The 22,897-nt window shown below is 36.6% G+C and overlaps 2 protein-coding genes across 2 annotated transcripts; one reads left to right on the forward strand and one right to left on the reverse strand.

Moving 5' to 3' along the window:
* Positions 1 to 833: 833 nt before the first annotated feature.
* Positions 834 to 12,772, reverse strand: pkd1l3 (polycystic kidney disease 1-like 3). The gene is made up of 21 exons (XM_043243702.1): positions 12,430 to 12,772; positions 11,384 to 11,530; positions 11,134 to 11,246; positions 10,690 to 10,752; positions 10,049 to 10,186; positions 9,815 to 9,918; positions 9,617 to 9,734; positions 9,079 to 9,207; positions 8,683 to 8,902; positions 8,360 to 8,541; positions 8,044 to 8,274; positions 7,181 to 7,282; positions 6,728 to 6,906; positions 6,047 to 6,181; positions 5,069 to 5,271; positions 4,468 to 4,658; positions 4,220 to 4,355; positions 3,612 to 3,807; positions 3,108 to 3,321; positions 1,857 to 1,941; positions 834 to 1,763 (listed from the first exon to the last, which is right to left on the reverse strand). The coding sequence occupies exons 1-21, from the start codon at positions 12,749 to 12,751 to the stop codon at positions 1,717 to 1,719; spliced, it is 3,255 nt and encodes a 1,084-aa protein (XP_043099637.1). The 5' UTR covers positions 12,752 to 12,772; the 3' UTR covers positions 834 to 1,716.
* Positions 12,773 to 13,277: 505 nt separating this feature from the next.
* dhodh (dihydroorotate dehydrogenase) lies at positions 13,278 to 19,797 on the forward strand. Its single transcript, XM_043243706.1, has 9 exons — positions 13,278 to 13,384; positions 13,994 to 14,206; positions 14,632 to 14,831; positions 17,541 to 17,623; positions 17,887 to 18,074; positions 18,869 to 18,982; positions 19,067 to 19,220; positions 19,334 to 19,493; positions 19,592 to 19,797. The coding sequence occupies exons 1-9, from the start codon at positions 13,367 to 13,369 to the stop codon at positions 19,671 to 19,673; spliced, it is 1,212 nt and encodes a 403-aa protein (XP_043099641.1). The 5' UTR covers positions 13,278 to 13,366; the 3' UTR covers positions 19,674 to 19,797.
* Positions 19,798 to 22,897: the final 3,100 nt, after the last annotated feature.

Consider the following 22,897-nt stretch of genomic DNA (forward strand, 5'->3'; position numbering starts at 1 on the left):
GCCTGAGATTGGCGATTGCGCGTCACCGAGCAAGCGTTTCGGCGGTTTCGTTCGCGTGCTAGATAGCGCGCGCTTTGGACACTCGTTGTGGTGCGGAGGGGAGGAAGAGGTGTACGGAGACGGGGACACGGGACGCAGAGCCTTCTCCCCCGTGAGCGTCCCTTCGGGATCTCACCTCTGTGGAGTAGAAACACACAGACCCCGGGGGAGATGGTCTGCATGTGACTCCTAACAAATGTGGCCTGAAGCAGGACACAGAGAGAGAACACAGTGGATGTAGGAGCCAGGCAATGACACACCTTCCTAATAATAGTATGCTGATGTGAACGAGGGGGAAGCTATAACTCAGTTTTCTGTAACCAGTACCAGCTAAATGATTAGGCTACTTGCTGCCGTCATTTTTGTAGTTTTATAACATTTTTTCCACATTTGTTAGCCACTGAAACTATAGCGCTATCTATAGATAATGACTTTACAGATAGGAAATATGTAAATGAGTATATATAACTATAACTTAGGGTGAGGGGGACTTTAACTCACCGTTAAAACAAGACTACTGTATGTAGTTGTGTTTATTATCACTAGCCTACTTCTCAAACAGTATATTTATTTAGAAATAAGTCTCTCATGCTCACTAAAAAGGTATTTATTTGAGCAAAATAATTAAAAATATTAGATTTTTTTAAATCTATTACTTAATGTTTAGCAGCCATCATTTTAATCTCAAACAATATTAAAAACTTTTTTATTTTTTTTGTGGTGTGATGCACTACCATTCAAAAATATTCTTTCTTTCTTTCATTTATTTATTCATGAAGAATACGTTTAAATAAAGCAACTTTGATTTATTTATTTTTATTCATTCATGTATTAATTGTTAAAATTCGCTAGTGTTTACTATAAAAATATTAAGCAGCAAAAACGCTTGAACAGCAGTGTATATAACAGCACCGAATGTCAGATATATTTTGATTGATACACTGAAATGCATTGTAAAATAAATCATTTATTGATTTAGTTATACTAAAATACATTTATTAGAATTTTCATAAATTGCATAAATTAAACTGAGACGCAATAGTGAGAATATTCAGTGTTTTTTTTATGTAAAATAGTTTCAACATTCACACTGACCTACCCCTCATACTGAAATGACACGAAGCAAAGCTCAACAATTACAGCAGACGCACAGCGGTACTAGTTACTGAACAGTTACGTGAGTGAAATGAGAATCTGCTTTTGCAGTAAATCAACCAAACATTTGCGACGTATAGTATGATACTGGCCACCAAAGTGTAGATATGTTCATGTACGATTAGACAATAAATAACCTTGTGTGAATCTCAATTTGACAGTTAAATGATTGCCGTGAACCATTAGAAAACCCTTTTTTCTGATTTGATCAGAAAACTTTAAATAAGACAAGGTCGTGTGCTAAACTATATGCACTGTTGTTATTGTAACAGTATAGACTAAATCAGTAATATGTTGCTAGATTTCGATGCAAAGATCTGTACACGTACGTGATGATGACTAAAATATAAACATGAAAAATAAAGTAGTCTGTCTACGCAAACGGATTATAATCTGCAAGAGACAGCGAGACGCCAGTCATTTGCATGGAAAATGGCATCCTCTGTTCCCAACACCAAAATCTAGAATAAAATTGGGTGAGTTTGACGACGTCTCAAATCAAGAGTCCGGGGTGAGACGCGATCAGGATATTGACCTCCCGGAGTATTCTTCACATTTTTGCTTTTGCTCTGTGAAAAGGCAACAAAGCGTTAATGAGAAGGCCGTCTGATATCGGCACAGGCCGAGTTCTTTAGTTTTTTTTTGGTGTGCACGTTTCTCACCCTGCAGGAGCAGTTCAACCTCCTCGTTGTTCTCCACAGCGACTGGCCTCAGGATCATGGCAAAGAAGATGGCCACAAATATCACCTGTCACCCATAACAGTTAGGAGGAGAACACGTGAGATCTCAAATGTTTCTCCTGGACGTCAATGAGATTAAATAGACGGCAAACGGTAGTTTAAAAGAAGCATTCACGCAAAAGAATGATGCATTCACTCATTCGTACTTATTACTCAGCACTAGATAGATCGCATTATTCCTTTACTCCAAAAAGGAGAAGATTGTTCAAGCTGCTCTTCTTCAAAATGCACTTTATTACTTAAAATTGTAGGTTTTATTTTATAAAATTCAAGGCCATTTAAGTGTATTTAAAGTTGACTGTGTTTCTTTCCACACTAAAAAGCGCACATTGTAATAACGCCAAATTAAAGGTTTTACATTCAAGTGCATTATATTTTAATAATATTTTGTTACATTTTAAAGAAGAACATGCTTTAATGTTTGGGCTAACATGCTAAAGCGCACGTGAAGTACTTGAGAATTTTTTTAACTGTAATATGCTATTACAACATTTTGATTAATATACTTTAAATTGGCTAAAATTGCAATATCGTGTTAAAACAGCACTACGTAACTTTTGGCGATCTAGCGGCCAATAAAGGAACTGCACGCCTCCCGCGGAAGAACATTCTAACCGAAGTTTATATCTATGGCGATTCACGCAGGTATGTGTTACTCCGCAGCGGCGACGCCCCGAAAAGGGCGAAGCAAAAAGGCGGTTTGGAAGATGAATTCATGATGTACCCGCTCATTATACATTATACATTAAAGCTTGTGCACATTTTGAACGCATAAAAAGATACATAGTACTGCTTTAAGTGTAAAAACGAATATATTTCAACAGAAATTACTTTAAAGTATACTTTAGCATAAAGGCTTAATGCTTGGTGTAAAATACCACACAATTAAGCTCTGGCAGAGATCAAGTTACCAAGTTTGTATGATGTTATTGTGTAAAAGAATCATTCTTCAGTGTTCCTATACCTTAAAGCACTGGTCTCAAACTCAATTCCTGGAGGGCCACAGCTCCAACCAGCTCTAAATCGCACCTGCTTGGAGGTTTCTAGTGACCCTACAGCCCTTGATCAGGGTTGGAGCAAAACTGCAGAGCTGTGGCCCTCCGGGAATCGAGTTTGAAATCAATGCCTTAAAGTCTTTTATTGTCTTGAGAAGAAGTCCCCACTGGTTCTTACCTTAAGGGGCTGCAAGATGAAGATGCTTTGGACGAGAGATAATGTAAGAGTGATCACCCACTGTATGGAAGACTCTCTTCCGTACTGGAAGCCGTAAAGCAGGGTGAAGAAGGTGGAAAGACCGCTCATGGCAAAAAGCAGGAACCAGCCAATAAAAAGAAACCACCAAGGCAACCACCAGCCCTGTTTCTTCTGCGCCTGCACAGATGGTTGGCTGGAACAACAACAACAACAACAACAAATTTTTAATAGAGTTCTTGCGTTGCAGCTAACAAGAGCATCTGCTTATTATTGTGTTTTTCAAAGAACAACTGAACAGTTAATGTGCTGAACTGATGCTTGTAGTATATTACGGACTAGTAAGTGATGGATGAGAAGAAATAATAGGAATGTGAGATTAGAAAGACTACGGAAGGACAAAGCGATCCTAAATGGTTTTGAGTTTCTTGTAAAAATGAGTCGTCTTTTACAAACAGGAGTTTCTGCGGAGGTGACAGTCCTGACCTTTGGGAAGCATGCTGGACAGTAACCATTTCAGCCTTCTTCAGCAGCACACCGACTGTCCCCCGGGCCTGCCGGAGCTCCTCGTTAAGGAAAAAGCCCTTTTCTCCCACATGCTCCAGCAGGTTAGAGATGTGGCTCAGTGAATACAGCACAAAGCGGCCGCAGTACGACCAGTGGGGATCACCAACATTTTCCACTGAATGAAAACACACAGCAGAGCTTTGATGAGTAAAAAAATATTTATGATGAAGGATTACTTAATATTAAGCATTATGTCACATGGTATATACTTAAAGCTTAATACACAGCTAATTTTTTCATTGTAAAATTGTCATTAAAAAAAACCTTTCTCTTTATTATGAATAAAGTTAATCAATTAATAAAATGAATATAATAATATAATAAAATATAATATAATGATATACAACGAAAGCACAACAAATATACTAAAACTATAAAAACGTAAAATATAAAAACAAATTAAAAATACAAGTTAAAGCTATAATAGTATTTCAGTGATATTAAAATAATACAGATTTTATTTGAGTACATGCATCTTGAGTAAATGACATATAGAAATTAAATGTATGTAATACTGATCAAGTAACCTTGCATAATCTGAAGGACGTCATTCACTTTATGCAGGGCCCAGAAAAGATCTCCACTGGTCTCAGGCCGTATCTCTTTGGCAGGCAGCATGTTTTTGGGGCTTTTGCTCAGATGATTTAACAGTCCCACGGTTTCCTAAGAGTAGGAAGAGAACATTCACTTAATAACAGTAACATGACATTTTGCTCACACGTGTGTATTATTGCAGAAAGCGATTACTATGCTTCAAAATGACTTCTGCAAGAACCTTTATGATAGTGTTCATAGAAACAGCAGCAGCTGGCGTTGTTTTCTTGGTGGTGTCGGCTTTCTCTTTATTCAGGAGGATGCGTGGTTTGATGTGTCTGAAGATAGTGATGATCAGGATGTTGATGGGGAACATGAAAAGGCCGCTCTCTATGGCTACCATGAACTCCTGCCATGTCAGTGTAAAAGAGCCTGCAATACCCAAGAAAAACCTTTGAGTACATTTATATTTATAATGCCACCGTTAAGGGTAATACAACAAAAACACTATAGAAATCAATAGCTTCTAGCAGCTTTTTAGTACCCACATTGTTCAGAAACTTTTTTGCACTGAACAGAATACAGGTCCGGATAATTTTCAACTTTGGGTGAACTATCCCTTTAACTGACTAATATCGTATTATGCATTATTTTTTAAATAATATTTACAATGCTTATGCGTAACGAATAAGCAGCTGAACAAAATATGCGTCCTCAAAGCATGACTCTCTCAAATATGACGCATTGCATAAAAACACCCGAGTGGCGTAGAGAGTGAGGCGTCGCATTTGTGCATTATATAATTTTAGAAAATGAAAAATGCCGAGGGGAAGTTTTCTGACCTATCTTTAGAAGGACAGGAGACTCTTCATCAACAGGAAGGTTCCAGAACATGATGTTAATGGCCATGGTGCAGAGCAGCAGAGACATGCAGCAGGACACTCTCTGAACACGCGTGAAAGGGCTGCGCCGCGTGGGGTCCACGACTGACACCCAGATGTGCTCATCACGGAAACCAGAAGACGTCCGGGTCTGGAAGATATTGCTGGGACGGGGGTCGGTTTGGGAGGGCGCATGTAACCAAAATTGTTATTTAAAAATACTGTAAGACGTTCTGTAAAGACTGGCTGTCTCTTGTTGTTTCAAAGGCTTATAGAGAACGTCAAATTTTATTTTTACACAACAGTTCAATAAAAAAGCTAATTACACTTTAGATCAGTGGTTCCCAACCAGTGTGCCGCGGCACTAAGGGGTGCCGTGAGATCTTTTGAGGGTGCCGCCAAAATTTCGGGGAAAAAATTCCAAGGGTGCCTCAAACAAGAAAAGGTTGGGAACCACTGGTGTAAACAGTATTCTCATATCATCTAGGACTAGGTATAAGGTGTTGTTGCATGCAAACTCTCGAAATGAAACAAATAAATAAATAATAATAAAAAAGCTACGGAGATTTTAAATATCTATTTCCTTATAAGGGGTGCCGGGAACTTTTGAAAGGCTTTCCAAGGGTGCCTCAAACAAGAAAAGGTTGGGAACCACTGCTTTAGATTAAAATGTTCTAAAGTTTCTAAATGTAAAAATGCAAAATGATATCAATCGGTCTTGACCACATGCCCTGATGAGCAATAAGATAAGAGTGGCTTCTTTAAATTTGAGCTTGATATGATTAAGTACTTTTAATTTGATTCATTGATGACTATAAATCTGAAACGGGGGAAAATAATATAATAATGAATAATGTGTCCAAACGTTTGACTGGTATTGCAGGTATAGCTTTAATACTTAGATGTTGTTTCTATGAGAATGTATGTTAAAGTCTTTACCCAAAGCTTGCAACTTCGTTCTTGTTAGCTGAGTTGAAGGTCCTCTTGCATATTTCACCTCTCAGCCAGGTGGAGCACAGAAAGTGTGTGACCTCCTGTGTCTGTAAATCCTGCACCATAACTTTGTCCAAGTACCTGAAGGAACATTTTGTGATGTGAGCCGTATGCAACCTAATTCATTCATACACGTACTTTTCTCACCCATCACTTCATAATTCAGCCATGTCCAGTCCTGCTCCTTGCTTAGATGTTGCTACTAATGTTAAAGACTTTGATTAGATGATCCGGTTGTGTTTGATTAGCACTGACGCTAAAGACTGACAGGATTGAACCGCTCTGCCATAGATTAAAGAAGAATTTTGAAAGTTAAATTAGCCTTTGGACCTTTTTTAATGAAATCAGAAATCCTTGTTTGTTCAACAACTAGTCTTGCGTTATCAGATATTGGATAACTAGAGCTTTCAAGAGCTATAGCGTGTCACAAACTGGAATGGTTTGGCCAATAATTTTGTACTGATTTGTATTGAACAACGCAGTACTTTTCTGGATTTAAATTTATTGTGGACTTAATATTAGCAATAGTAAACAACACATAATACTCGCTTCAAGTGTACTCAGTTTCTGCCTTGCTATGCAAAAATACGAAAAGGCATGCAAAAGACAGGACGAGTAGACACCTACCAGTCGGGGTTTCCACCTGAGTTGTCATGCAATATGTCAATGCTCTGCAGTTCTCCAAGAGAGAAGGGCATACTGAACAGGAACACATCCACCCCTCCTCTCTCAAACACCGGCTTCTCGGGGTCAGTCAAATTGTACTGTTCACTTTGCCCCTCTTTGAATTGAAGGGTCATCTTAACCTGGTGAAAAGTAAGACATGAATTAAGCACCTTCTAAACATATCAAAAAGCAAAAGAAACAAGCATACATACAAGCATACAAAATGAAGGTTCTTCACAGCTATATGATACAAGAACCATGTTTGGTTCCACAAAGAACCATTCAGTCAAAGGTTCTTTAAAGGACCATCTTTCTTGCTTTTTTATAATCTAAAGAGCCTTCTTTTGCCACAAATAACCTTTCGTAAAACAGATGTTAAAGGTCCTTTATTTTAGTGTACATATTGCGTATCACCTTCGCTGTGGTGCCAGCCTTTCTTCTGTGGCCTGTTTGCACATTCACAAGGTAGTTGTACATGGCACATGGATGGTTGTCCTCCAACAAAGTCATCTTGCGCTGTGGACACAGGTATTTCACCCCATTACAGGAATATTTATCAAGGATCTTGTTGTATCAGTGGCAGCGGATGAAGTGGAATCAGTTTAGCATTGATATTCTATTATGTGTTGACATGGCGAAAGTAAAAAATCATTTACATTTATTTAAAAGTGGTGTCTTGTCTCCTAGAGAGTGAAACTGGCTGACATTAGGACACGGTAAACAAACGTCTGTAACTGCACAAACCAAACCTATTTAATAACATATTTCTTAACGTCCTATATGCAGCGCTCTAGAGCACTTTGTAGTTCTATTAAACTGAAACGAGTTTTAAGTTTAAGTTAAAGACTAGGTGTTGTGGTGACTGAAGTGACTTCGCTTCACAAGATCAAATGACCATTATATTTTACTAGGAAATGCACTTCAGTGGCTGTTTTAAATGTGATTGGAATGTGATTTTTCTTGTTGGTTCCACTAGGAAAAAGAAATATCTTCATATTCTGGGGCCAGATTCAAAACATTCTTAAGAATAGTAGCCTATTCTCAACTGCCATTTTCTTACTTACAAAAACAATTTTTTTTTTCAGTTTTATTTTTTAATGAAACCAATTTTTTAATTTTCAAATGTCCAAAAATGGCTTCGCCACTCTTAGAACCGGGATTTTGTCAGCTGTTTTTTCATCCATTAGGTGAAAACTGTACGTTTAGTCATAGTATCTCTTTCCCTAACAAGCCACATGAGTGTGTTAATTTGGAGAGTGAATGTTAGTATACTGTACCGTTCTGAGAGCTTTGCGGTCTGCATACCAGGCCCACATTACAACCACCAGGAAGAGGGCAAAGAAGCAGCTGAGCAAAACCACAACTATATAGTTCTCTTTTACTGTGGCAAACAAAGCCGCCGTCTGCGACAAATCAACTTGGTTGGGCATCACGAAGAAAGAGCTCCCAAAGAATGTTGTGTGGTTGCACAAACAGTGAGTTAGGTTCGGCAATGTATTGTGACCAACCTTTAAATAGACACGATATTACAAACATCATGAAAAAACTGTAAATGAAATGTTCATTAAACAACCAATTATTATGGAGTCTCACCTTGCAGCCCTCTCTACTCCAGTCTCCAAGCTCAGTGTCCCAAAACAGGCACTTGGTTACAAAAACTGAGATTTTAAAGGTCAGCATCTCACTTGAGGAGTAATCAGTTGGCAATATTGCCACCTTCCAGGCCCCCTCAATCCCCTTCGTCATTTCAGGGGTGATCAGCCAGCGATAATTGTCTGTTGCAAAAAAATAAATAAATAAATGCACGGAAATCTTAATCTCATTTTGGTAATCTTAATCCCTTACTAAAAGTAGCAACAGTCTTTGAATAATACATGTTAACTTTTAATTTTATTCATTTATTTTCCAAACTTTACCTTTGTAGGTTAGATTATTGCTTTGGTTCAAATAAGTGGCGTTTGCCTCCTCTGGTGGGTGCAAAGTAACATTGAGAGTTACGTTTTGATTTGGTATTGCTGTAACAATCACAGTCACATTCACGTCTGAGATGTTGAAGGTTGAGGTGACAGAAAACCCTGGTTTCCACTTTATATCTACAACTTCAGGCTCAGAGGCTTGAGGCCGTGGCAGATATATCTGTACAGAGCGAATCATCTATTTAGTTCAATAAAAACTTTTAAAGCGCTTATCTCATTGTTTTATTGTTTCAAAGCAGCTTTACAGATAACAGTTCGAATTGAAACTGATGAAGTTAGTTCAGTAGGGTTCTTTAACTAATGCGTGACAGAATGAGTTGATTTATTTGTTTTCACCTCAATGTTCTCTGGCAGATGTGAGAATTTGACTGCAGAGCTTCCGTTCTGCAAAGAAAAGCTGCAGGTTGTTCCAGTGATGCTTTCGTTGGACTTGGTTTCCAATGGATTCTCTTTAAATTGGAAGAGCTGTAACGATAAAGTTTTTATCATCTTAAAAGTGTAATGACTGTGAGATGATTTGTCTATAATTTTCTATATACGACAGAAACGGGGTTAAAAAACAAACTGCTTTTGTGAAGTTTAGGCTTACGATCTGGTGCTTGTACATCAGTATCGTTCAGTATCTAGAATTAAATCTGATTTTAGGGTTTAGGGTTTAGGTTTAGGTGTAGAGATATGGAGATATGGTCAAGAGTAAATATTTGGATTAAAACGTTGTACCAGGGTCAACAAAAATCATGACATGCCACCAGAAATATGTACTATATAAAGAATTTATTACATTTTTAGATTGACTACTATACAAATATTAATATTTAAATAAACATGTAGTTGATTTTATGGCTTTAAAATCAAGATTTGGATGTTAGCAAACCTGGACATTGACATTCCCAAGTGGCAGCTGACCAGTCATTGCAGAAATAGATGGAAGTTGGCAATATCCTCCATCTGTTGAGCCAACAGTTTTTCCACCCAGGGTGCTTGAATCTTGCCTATGGAGACACAGCAATCGATTAACTGCGAATCATTTCATATGATGCTATAGGCTAGTAATAACACAACTAATAATGACCTTGTGACATAAATAGTGCCTGTTGGAAGTTCCTTGACAATGTTACCGTTATCAGTCAGAGCCTTTCCATAAATATGGCCGGCAAGAGTGATGAGGTCCTCAAGCTGTATAAATAAATAAATAAATAAAGGAAGAAGTATTCACAGTTAAATAGCTATAACAATGTAAAGCATCTGGAGAGAAAGACACAATCAGCCCAAAAATTAAAACTGACAACTTGACAACTTGACTTACATCATCCATGTTTTCAGGTTCACACTCTTGCGAGTACAAAAGCATGGCTGCAGTGCTGTTCAAAATTTCTTCAAGCTGATTTGGACTGATTATAGCACTCGTTTGGAGGTGATTATATATATTTTGCAGGTATTGGATCTATCCAATAAAGAGGTAAAAAAAGAACAATTTACATGGATACATCAATGTGTTATGCTGAAAATAAATGGAATTATAAATTAAAAATTATGTCTTAAAGATTATGAAGCATAGAATAATAGAGAATATTATCATTAGTGTTATGGAGGGATCAACAATAAGGATGGTATGTTTGCTCAGTACCAGTATTAGAGTTTTTTAGGCCATAGCTAAATAAACTGTTCTTTGCCATATTGGGCCAGTGCTTGGGATATCATTACATTTTTGTTGATTATGTATGCATGGCAGCCTTTCTGGCTTACACAAATGACGATTGAAATTTAAAGCTTGGCAAATACTCTTAAAAATATATTTATAATGAAAAAAAGATTTTTATACTATTCATTTTTAGAGGCTGTTACAAATCTGATATGCTAGACCAACTGAAAAAAATACTATAATGAATTGCTATATACAATAATTTAATGTATTAATAATTTTGTATAATATAATGCATTAATCACCTTGTTTTCCCTTGATAGTTCTTCTGTTGTTGTCTCCAAATCCTTCAACATTGCTTTGGCATTCTGCAAGATAGACAAGAAAGGTTAAAATGATCACAAGTTCTTGGATTGTTCTTGGGATTTTAACCTACTCTGTATGTCACTCTTTAAAACTCTTGGGGACTCTTTTTAATTTAATGATATTATTCACACAGTGTTTGATCATGATCCGGCCCATTATAGCAGTATCAAGTAATAAACCTCTTTACATCCATCAACCGGTTCACCGTGATATATAACAAGCCATTTCGATCAAGCTCACAGAGACCAAGTGGTCTTGTGGTCTAAACTTTTTCATATATGTATCCCAAACACTACCTCTCATTTTCCTCTTTTAAAAAATTCTTAATATAGGACACAAATAAAACAAAGGAATAGATTCTTGTACTCAATAACCTCACCAACCTGCAAAAGCATAGAAGTATTTCCTATACTGATTTCCAGTGACGTCAATGTGTCAGTAAGACTTCTGCGGCTCCTTTTGTTTGTTTCATTTGACGTCAGATGTGTATTTAAAACTGCAACGGCACAACTACGACATTACTCCATATTAAAAAGAAATTTTGTAGCAAGCAGTTTCATTTCTAGCTAACATCATCAAACAATGTTGGTTTATGCTATGTTTGTGCTGAGGAGAGGTGATTTGTTTCCGTACCTCGCATGCAGAGGGAGCTAAAGCTCATGTTGCAGTTGGGTGTGGTCACCAGCTGAAACGGATCTTTGACCATATAGGTGCAAGCTAAGTGGTCTTTACTGACATTGCCATCATTTTTAACAGGTGATTTTGAAACAGCTTCAAATCCTGTAAACACACCCAAACATGTAAAAATATCCATAAACTATATAGTGTAATTTATTTAATTGCTCTAAACTCTCCTTAGAATCAGCAAAGAATAAGATATTTTTGAGATTACACAATAAAAAGACATTGATTTCCATATTTCCATATAGCGTCAGGCTTTCTTGGTTCTAATTGAACCTTTTTTAGGCAAAGCAGTATGTTACGAACAGCAGGATACATGCTAAAATACTGCACTAACATCAGTTTGCCCTGCCTAATCAAATTCAGTTCCTTCGTACAGACTCCAGGAAGTCAATGGAATACCAAACCTGGTCACACTTTAGTGGGGATCAATCAGTTCATTAACTATTAAATATTACTTTTGCCTCAACAAGCTCATCATTTGCTGCATAGTGCTCTTTATTAAGGTAGCTTCTAAGGATGTTATGGGGTGGAGATTTAAAATATGGCCATGCAGAATTGCTTTCTAATTAATAAACAGCCTATATGTTAAGTTAAAAACACCTTTATGTAATTTCATCGGTAATTAATTTCTGTACTTGCATTTGTACACATCTACTTACATAGTTACTAACACCATAACATATCCTTAAACTTACCCACACCACAATACCTGTCCCTGTCCTTACTCGTATCCCACCTCAGTTGAAGCAAAAGTCTTTTACAATACAATATGAACACGATAAGCACATTGTACCGATTTTCTAATGTACGTACATAGTAGTTAATTACACTTAATATAAAGTGCAACTCAACTGTTCACAGGAGATTGTTACATTTAACTTGCACCATCTATAAGCACTTTCTATTTTAGGCCCAGGTTTGACCTTCCTTGTTATAAATAGTAAGGGCAAAAAAAGTTTAGATCTACAGCCAGAAAAACTGTGAACTTTACTCACGACTCTTGGAATTTTTATACATCAACTCCCGACTGACCCACCACGGTCCAGATTCTGTGGACTGGGTTTGTACAAGCTCCTTAATCTCAACACTCAAGTCCCTCAGAAGATGTCCCCCTTGTTTTTCACAGTTCTCGTAGGCTTCAGCCCATGGCACGGACTCCTGAACAAATTCATACGCTATTCCCTCGTGAATTTCCAGAATTCTCCTGCCATAATCTTTCTCGTGTCCACGTTCTTCTGATTCATCCATACAAGTCGTATGCGGTATCAAAAAAATTGAAATCCAACAACAAACAAGCACTTGCTTTGAGAAAGCCATGACTGATAATAGCAACCTTCAGTCTAGGAAGGTTTGTGTGGACTAAAAAACAGGGAGCCTACGTACATCTTAGGCAAATCTGAAATCTCACTTTGTGAAAACAGTGAATGTGAACTAACTTCATTAGGGAAATGGGAGCAGGCACTCAAATACATGCAAAATCTGACTTTAAACCAAGATTCTCCATTCCAAAAGCCTCCAATACATTGCCATCCACAGATTTGTCAAATAAAGACATTTTGATTTTAAGCCACACTAACCCATACAGTGAAAATAGAAAAGTGTTCTTTGCCATCCTCTGTGTTACTAGTTAGGCTATTTAACACTGTATAACAGACAAATAAGGAGAAGCACACTGTAATGCTTTGGCAGTACTGATGTTAATTCCATGGATTTTTGACACATTTTGTAGAACAATATAAAAAACGATTGCCACAGTAATTTCCACTCAATTAACTGTTCAAAATCACTCATTTAACTGTGTTATATAACAAATATCTCGAATTAATTTCTCCCTGAGGGGCTCGCCACTACTTCACTCTCGCGAGATTTCGTTCAGGAAGTGAGCAGCGAAGTGCTCCACGCACGTTGTTTGGATGGTGTCACACAACACTCATGGCGGGACGACTGAAGGTGAATAAGCGATGTTTCGCTGTTCTTGGATTAAGTTTTGTGTTTTTAAAAGCGTCGTCAGATCAAGCATAGCGTGCATTTGCTGATAAATGCACGCTCTTTGCTGTGGCCTTTTGTTGTTTTGCGTCTTACGTTGTTTAGGTCCTGGTTGTCTCAGTTTGTGTGAATGTAAAATCACAGTAATCCCTCTGTAACCCCCTTAAATCAGGATAATAGTCTCAGTTGATTTTAATAGCGATTGATTAAATGCATTACACACACACACACACACACACACACACACACACACACACACACACACACACACGCACACACGCAAAGTAGAAAATAAAAATCCGGGATAATACTTAGGAAATTTTGACATTGTATCACCACTGATCCATAGTGCAGACCTAGGACTTTTTGTAAAGGTTTTATTTTATTTTTTTTTAAATTGGTTAGTGGATACTTACATAACCTGTAATATACGCAATTTTGGGGAATAAAGGAAAGCCTTCATATTAAATTTTTCTTCATATTTAAAACGTTTCTTTGCGCACTATTTTTTGGACGACAGAAAAAAAAGTGTTGGTCTCTTGTTGCTTAAGTATCCTCTCTTGATCTTTTCAGAAACAAGCGAAAGATGCCTTAAAGATTATAGGATGTGGCAGTGCCCTGTTCCTGGGATACCTCACAGCCTCCGGAGACGAGCGTTTCTATGCCAGTGCACTCATGCCTGTGCTGCAGAGGTTTGTGGGAGCAGAGATGGCTCATGTCATGGCCGTTCGGGTGATTGGTCTTGGACTTGTGCCTTACAACAACTACAAGGACCCGGCCTCACTGGTCAGTGTGTTAAATACAAACAATTGCTGTAGGAGTCTTTTTCATCAGTTGTTTTAGATTTTCATTTTTACATTTTAAAGGGATCGTTCACCCCAAAATGAAAATTCTTTTTTGAAAATTTTGTTTTTTTCTGGGGTCTTTTGCACAAGATTTTTCATTGCTTTGAAAAATTATGGTTGAACCTCTGATGTCCCATGGACTATTTTACAAATGTCCTACATTGCTGTCCATGCAGGGTAAGAAAGCTCTTGGATTTCGAGGTGGCCATGTAGTGTACATGTAGTATATTGGTATAGGTAACTGAAAAACCTGTATTGGTTTGTGCTATTAGTTGGCACGAACTTTGTTTCAGTGTTTAGTTTAGTTTTTTTTTTTCCTCAAGGTAAATTTAAAGTCAAACTTATTTTCACATTTGTTCCCATCAGGAAGTGCATGTGATGGGTCGAAAGTTCCAGAACCCAGTCGGGTTAGCAGCAGGCTTTGACAAGCATGGCGAGGCAGTGGATGGCCTCTATAGATTGGGCTTTGGTTTCGTGGAGGTGGGAACCGTAACCCCAAAGGCACAGGATGGCAACCCAAAGCCACGGGTATTTAGACTGGAGTCGGACCAAGCTGTCATCAACAGGTATGTCTACATTTCTGCTAAAAAGACAAACCTAGCTGTCCGAATAGAGTTTTGAATATCTGTTTTTAACCATTATAATTTAAAAACGAGTTTTCCAACTAAGGTTCATTTACTCCCTCAGCTTAAATGAGTACACAACTCTTGGAATTAATCAGTTATTCTTTATTTAGAAGACTGGGATTATTTGGAGATCTGATGTTCAAGCAGGTCTGCTCGATCAATTCCCAAAGAAGCATTTCAGAATTATTCAGTAAAATAAGATTTCCTTATCAAAGTGATAAAAAGGTTGTTGCAAAAATAAGTACACCCACCTAAAACAGCATAATAACGCTAATATATTTTTATGTTTTGTATCATATTATTTCTCTATTTAAACAGGAACATTGTGGTTCAACGTTTTGACCAAATGATAACTAATTAGAGGCGTTCCATAGTCCATTGAATTCTTAGATTTAAAGCTGACAGTGGAACAGTTGAGAGAGAACTGTCAGGAAACTTATGTCTTTGAAAAGTATCACCAAAAAAAAAAAAAAAGACTTCTGACTAGGTTCCTAAAATAATCAGGTCTTCATTTTAAAGTGCCCCTATTAAGGCTAATGAAAGGTTCATATTTTGGTTTTGGGAGTCGCCAATAACAAGAATCTAAATGAGCTGTTATGAAGGCATGAAAAACCTTTTAAAAACTATACTGTGATAAAAAGGGTTTTACTTCAGAAAGTTGACAGGGATGAAAAAAAAGCATGATTTTACAACAGCACTGATCGGTTTGTCAAATTAAAGTTAGGATCAAACAGAACGCACAGGTTTCTAGCACGCTGGGTTTCATATGGGCCCAGAGAGCCACAGTCAACACCTAACACACAATTTTCCTTATTCAGAAATCTATTTGTTTCGGGATGCATGAGTTTTGAAGGTGCGAGGCTTTTTTTCCCCCAATAACAATGACTATATACATTTCTCCCAAGGTAAAATGCCTTCTGTTGACAAGTATTTTACCAAACTCTAACACACTTAAGCAAGCGCAGGGGATTTTGTAGAGGCAGAGCAAGAAAGACCAGGCCATTTAAGGTAGTCATCCTCAAGGAGTTATTCGACACAGATGTGACAGTTTGTCATAAACTAGTACACTCAAGTAGAAGGGTCAGAATAGTATACTTTATATGCTACTATTATCTACTTTATGGAGTTATGGACCAAATACTAGAATATGTTTGTTAAATTCAATCTTGGATGTGCTAATTATTTGACATTATGTTTGAACAAACATTGACTAAGCTACTAATTTATATTTAAATAAAATATATATATATATATATATATATATATATATATATATATATATATATATAACAATTTTCAATTACTTATCTTGGTAATCATTAAGAAAAAGTGTTCTGTATTTTATTCTTATGCTGTACTATTCTTTTCTTGTGCTCTACTAGTACTTTTTTTGTCTTAAAAGGAACTGAACATTTAACTTAACATTTAACTTAGTATATAAAAAAATATAGCTAAATTCGATGTTATCAAAAAGTACCTCTCAGGTTATGTTTTCTTGGTAAGATAAGTTATACAGACTAGTTGGTGAAAAATTGCATAATTTTGGGTAAGATGGTATTAGCATCTCTGTCACACAAACAGTGTTTACTTTCACCATGGAGAATATGCAAATGAGCTGCAGACGTGCCAGCTTCTCCTGAAGAAAGCTTCCAGTTTGAGTATAGCTCTTATCGGTCCACTGAATATACGTTTGTTTTTAAACGTACGTTTTTAAATATTTTTGAAACTTCACTACATGCCGAAACACTTAAATTAATCAACTCATAATAATAAATATGATTTTTCTTCCAAATTGGAAATACTTGATCAAGTACATTGAATATCTTTTAACTTTTTCTGAATTTCTGGCTTCACTAGGTTTTCTATTTTATAAGTCAATAATGTAAAGAAAGTCTATGGTCTGTTGAATTTGCTAACGTTAACAATTATACTTTTATTGTCACACACCAATATCGTCAGCCAGTGTTTTGTAGAGATTTTTCACAGGCATTCAAACAAGGGTGGAGTCCCTCCGGATGGAGTAAATGAGTGGCGTTTGTCCATGTTGCAGGTTTTGAATGCCAAATGCTGTTTGCCATTTTAAAGTTGAAGTTTGAACTTTCTCTTTCAAGCTTGTGATTTGAACGAACCCTAACGCACAGATCAACCTGTAGCATCAATACTGTTTATCTGTGAATGAGGACTTTGACTTTAATTTATTTATATATATATATATATATGTATATATATATACACACATACACACACACACACACACATATATATATATATATATATATATATATATATATATATATATATATATATATACATACAGTAGTCAACATTTGAAGTGGATCAAAAAAGTTGTCATCAAAGTTGTCCTAAGACAAGAAAACATTTTGTGAAAGGTTTTGATCCACTTTAGATGTTGACTACTGTGTAGATATGATTTAAAAAAAAAAATAAATAAATAAAAAAATAAAAAGTATATATATATATATATATATATATATATATATATATATATATATATATATATATATATATATAATTATATATATTATATATAAAATTATATATATATATATATAGTGTGTGTGTAGTGTAGTGTAAATATTTTGCCAATAATTCATGTATTATACCTTTAGTGTGGTTTGTGTATTTCAGATATGGATTCAATAGTTGTGGTCTTTCTGCAGTGCAAGAAAGGTTAAAAGCCAGGAAGAATATCCAGTCAGAACTAACAAAAGGTAAATTATAATCACAATTTCCTAATTTGAAAGACTTTGAAGACATCGTGTTTATTTGTGGAACTGGGGCCAAGGTTCCATATAATTTTATTTTTCCTCAAGACTGTCAACATATCTTTACATAACATAATTTCCCTTAGTGCCTTGGAAATAACAAAGACATTCAGTACTTTTTCCTACTTATTTGAATACATCTGTTGAGCTGTGCCAGGAAAAGTCCTACTGCCCTGTAACTGTATACATGTACTGTATTCCAATATCAGCAGGTAGACCTCTTGGCATCAATCTGGGGAAGAACAAGCTTTCTACAGACGCAGTGTCAGATTATGTGGAGGGAGTGAGGACACTGGGCCCTCTCGCTGACTACCTAGTAGTTAATGTTAGCAGCCCCAACACTCCTGGCCTTAGAGACCTACAGGGCAAGGAAGAACTGCGCCACCTTCTGGTCAAGGTAGTTCATCATTTCTGTGATTTAAGGTATATGTGAAGTAGAGATGAGCAATACCACACATTTAAAATTCAGTGTAATACCAATATGTGTTCATACAGGTTTTTTAAAATATTGTTAAATCATGTGAAGACAAATCGCATTCATTGACGTGAAACATACTGCCCATTGATATAGACCGAATGTAGCGCACACATGGGCACCATTAAATAAAATATATGTACCAATAGATGTATAGTTAATTTTATATTTTGCATAAATCTAGTGATTTAAATAAGTAAATAAAAAACAATCATAATGATAATATACAGTAGATACACAGGGTTTCAGGGCTTCTCTAAACCTAATTACAACAGATTTGCGTGGATAATAAAAGATTAATTTCGATTACTCCTCAATGGAAATGATTTAAAACATTTCTCCTCTTCTCTGACTTTACGCTCATGCAGTTTGCAGACTGTTTGTGTGATAGATGGAGAATGATTCACATTTCTTGTGATGATAACATTATTTTATTTAAAGAACTTCCTGTTTTCGTTGTCTTTCATGCTGCAATAAAGTTCATATAGTTAAAGTTTAGGGCAGTCGGTTCAAAGCTCTCCTTCACCTGTGTGATATCTTTAGGAGGGGCGATTCAAATTTCATCCGACCTTTCATCCGATTGCCTGTCGGGAGAGACTGAAATCTTTTGCTTTGAAACAAGTGAAATCTGTGAAATGACTAAAATGAGTTACAACTTTGTCCTGTGTCATGCAGCTTTTTGTTCCACTCATCATTTGGTGTTGGTGGTTACTCAGGTGCTTAAGGAGCGGGATTCGCTGCGGCGTGAGGACCGGCCGCCTGTGCTGGTGAAGATTGCGCCGGATCTTTCGACACGAGACAAGCAAGACGTTGCTGAGGTCGTCATGGAGGTCGGTCTTCGCTGGTTAAACGGATTATGTGAACTTTTTGTGCCCAATTAATTTTGAAGATGGGAAACCGTTTGTGTTTTTCAGGTCGGAGTTGATGGTTTGATGGTTTCCAACACTACTGTTTCCAGACCAGACACTTTGAAAGACCCAAATAAACATGAGATAGGGGGCCTCAGTGGTCAACCTCTGAAAGAGCTGTCCACTCAAACGGTGCGAGAGATGTACACATTGACACAAGGTACCCTTAAATGTTAAAAGGCCGAAGACTTTATATTTGTGTTTGTAATTTGGACTGATAAATTGAAATGTGGATTATTTATTAAGGAAATAAGCTTTTTCTTGAGTTTGTAGGGCAGTTACCCATTGTTGGAGTTGGTGGAGTAGCCAGCGGGCAAGATGCCCTTGATAAGATTCGTGCAGGAGCTTCCCTGGTCCAGCTCTACACGGCTCTAGTATACCTGGGTCCCCCAGTAGTCAAAAAGATCAAAAGAGAACTGGATGATCTACTAAAGTGAGTATATCAATATTTTTTCCCCATTTTTTCCCTTCCAGGTATTAAAAAAAAATAGGTATTAAACATATTTGTTCCTGTTTTGTTTTCTTTTTTAGGGCACAAGGTTTTACATGTGTAGCAGAGGCAGTCGGTGCTGATCATAGAGCAACAGAGAAAACTGCAAAACCACAGACCTAAAAGGAAAGCTCATGAGTAGAAATGTGAACATGAGTGGCTAACATATCTGATATTTCACGCCTATGTATATGAACTTGAATCAATGTTGTGCACTGCTTAAGATTTGTATAAAAAAGTGAACCAATCACGGTGATAATGTATTTGATTTCATTATATTTCTGAAATTGTGAAGACCATGATTTTCATAGGTTTTGGTTTTTGCAGACTGTGACTAAATCCATGACATGAATCCCAACCAATTTCTGTGACATACTATTAGAAGTTAACTTTTCTAATGTAATATTTTTCACTTTAATTTTACCAAAAATATATTTATGCACAGAAATGATGTTGTACATTTTTAAACGCATGACATGGGACGCAAATTCAAGACATATCAGTATTCTAATTTCACTAATGGCCAATTTGATTGGTCACATGGCCGTCAGAATACCACCTGCTTTATATCAATCCCTATTGGAAGCTTTTGCTTGTGCAGTTAACCATTTTTAAATATGACCTTTCTACAATGAAAATTCTGCTTCTCATATAATTCCAAATTAAGCAAATGTTGCTCTGAAAATGTTGTACGTGTTACCTGTCAGGCAGACCAAACTAAATCCTACACTCTGTCGTAGCCCATTGAAAAAGGCATTACAATTTGCTTTAAGCAAAGTTATACCAATACAGCCTGAGAGGGCAAGTGACTTTGACCAAATGACATTGCAATAAAATGGCTATGTTTATAATGGCATACTTATCTATATATAGTACATAAATACTCATAATACACACTTTTTCTGTTTGCATTCATTAACTGCATGACTTCCAGCATTTGTATAAATAAGCTTTATAGCATACAAGTCAACAAATCCCAAGGTCATACATACAGTTTCTGTATGTCCTTGCAGCTGATAGGCTTGACACCTCCTTGGATTAAATACGTTCGTAATATATAAAATCTAAGTTTATAGAGCAGAGTGCATGAAAAAGCAGTGTGCTCTGTAAAAGACATCAGGACTATTTTGAGAACATTTTGCTGCAGCATGACCTAAAGGCTTTGAAATGCACAGAGGGAGCTGTATGAGAACTCTTCATGACATCTGTCCATTTACTGAAGCTGAAGCACAGTTGGGTTATGCAAGAACGTGCATGCTAGTTTACCACAGTTTTAAGCTTCGGAATGGCCTAGTCAAAATCCAGATTGAAATGCTGTGGCAGTTTATAGTGGAATCTTTAAAAACCATTGTGTGCTGGCAATCGGTTATTGCTAATGGAGGCATAACCAGTTATTGGCTTTAATAAGGGGGCAATTTTTTTTTTTTTTTTACAAAAGGGTGTTATATAACATTGAAAATCAATTAAAACGTATGCCTCAGTTCCATGAAATCACTACTTTAAATTGTAAAGTTCTTAATCTTAAGAAACTGGAGCCAAAGCTTTATGGAAACAGGGCTGTAAAATTGGCAGCGCTTAAATGTTACACCTTGCAAATACACACGGCTACTACATTACATGTCCAGCTAAACAAATCACCATTACTTTTACCTCATGGAAACAAAGAGATTGTTTCCATGAGTCAACCAAATCCATTTTTTAATCCTCGGTTGGGTAGGTGCGTTCCCTCCGTTGTGCTTGAACATTCCCAAATCAACCTGGCAAACATTTTTTTGTAACAAAATGTGACTACTATTTAGAAATGCCCATAAACCGTCTTCAGAAACACTAAATGCGCATCAAATGTTAACCATCCTATTTCTAATTTAAGTATCTAGTTTTGGCGTGTTCCTCTCTCATTAGTGAATGAAAGAAATTAAATTTAAATTGACACTTTGTTCAAAATAACTTCATGTTCATTGCTGCCACAAAGATTTTTTTTTCTGCTACCTAGCTCTTCTCAATATTAACCAGACATACGAAAACAAACAAAAATTCTTGGCGGTGTTCACAGATTGTGCATTCAATTTATATTGCATACTTTAAGAAACTGCTCTACAAAAATGTACAGTTTTTTCCATATTTACTCACTCTCATGTTGCTTACTCTCTCTCTCTCACACACACACACACATACACAAATAAATATGCAAAGCTTGTAAACAAAACATCTTAGCCACTGCTAGCAGAAGAAGTGTGAAAATGATTGAATATTAAAAAAGAAGTTGAGAAAAAAGAACTTTTTTTTTGTCGTTCTACTTTTATGCTTAGATTGGAGAACAGACCTCTGCCTCATTTCTGTCACAATCTCTCAAAGTTCAGCGTGAACCTATTTCCAGAAAAAGGTGCAATTTGTAGGTGAATTTAAGAACAAAAATAACATTTCGGAGGTTACTTTAGAACATTAGGAAGATTCATATATGATGTGCCATGTTGGCTTTGTCGGCATCAGTTGTGTTGCTTTATTGCCATTCACGACTCCTTTCTCAAAGATTTATGGGAGATCAAAGTTTCCACTTAATTTACATTTTGTCATGAGTTAGTAGGTCATTCTTATTCTTCTCTTGAATACTGTGATTTTGGACATGCTATATTTTTGGCACACTTTTTTAGTAGGAGGTGGAGGTGTATTCAGATGCTTTAAAAATAAACCAAAAAGGTGTTATTTGATATTAAAAGTTATACAATACAATAAAGTGACTAAAAGCTGGAAAATACCGGAAATTAGTCATGTTATTAGACACAAAGACCATTGGATAACATTTGTATTTATAGATCCACCGTGACAAAACACATAACACCTGACATCATAATTCTTCCATGGCCTATGCTGTCAGGTTCTTTGATAAGTGCAACCAAAATTCTGAGAAATAAAAGAGAGTGACCGGTGCTGTTACCTAGGTCTGAGTTATTCATTGGGCCTGTACTTTGCCGGAGGCACAGGGCTGGCCTGTTCTCTCATGGGTGAAACGTGTGATGCACATGGACCTGCTAGTATATGACACAAAGCACAGAGTCCACAGGTCTGATGGGGTCAAAGGGAAGATGGAAGCCTGAGGTTTCAAACAACTCCCCGTCATATGATTTATTAAGACTTTTAAACAAAGTCCATGTCAACTCCATTCTTTCTGTATGGCTATATAGAACTGAAACAGAGGGTGACATTTAGACGCCTATATATGCCCATCATAACATACAACTAGTTATCATTTGCATTTTGATACATTCTACATTCGTTTGCGTGCCTTTTTCGATAGCAGTAGGGAATCTCCACATTAAAGAATTTACTGTCATCTATTATTGCATTCT

The sequence above is a fragment of the Puntigrus tetrazona genome, chromosome 7 (genome assembly GCF_018831695.1).
Source record: "Puntigrus tetrazona isolate hp1 chromosome 7, ASM1883169v1, whole genome shotgun sequence".
Taxonomy (NCBI): domain Eukaryota; kingdom Metazoa; phylum Chordata; class Actinopteri; order Cypriniformes; family Cyprinidae; genus Puntigrus; species Puntigrus tetrazona.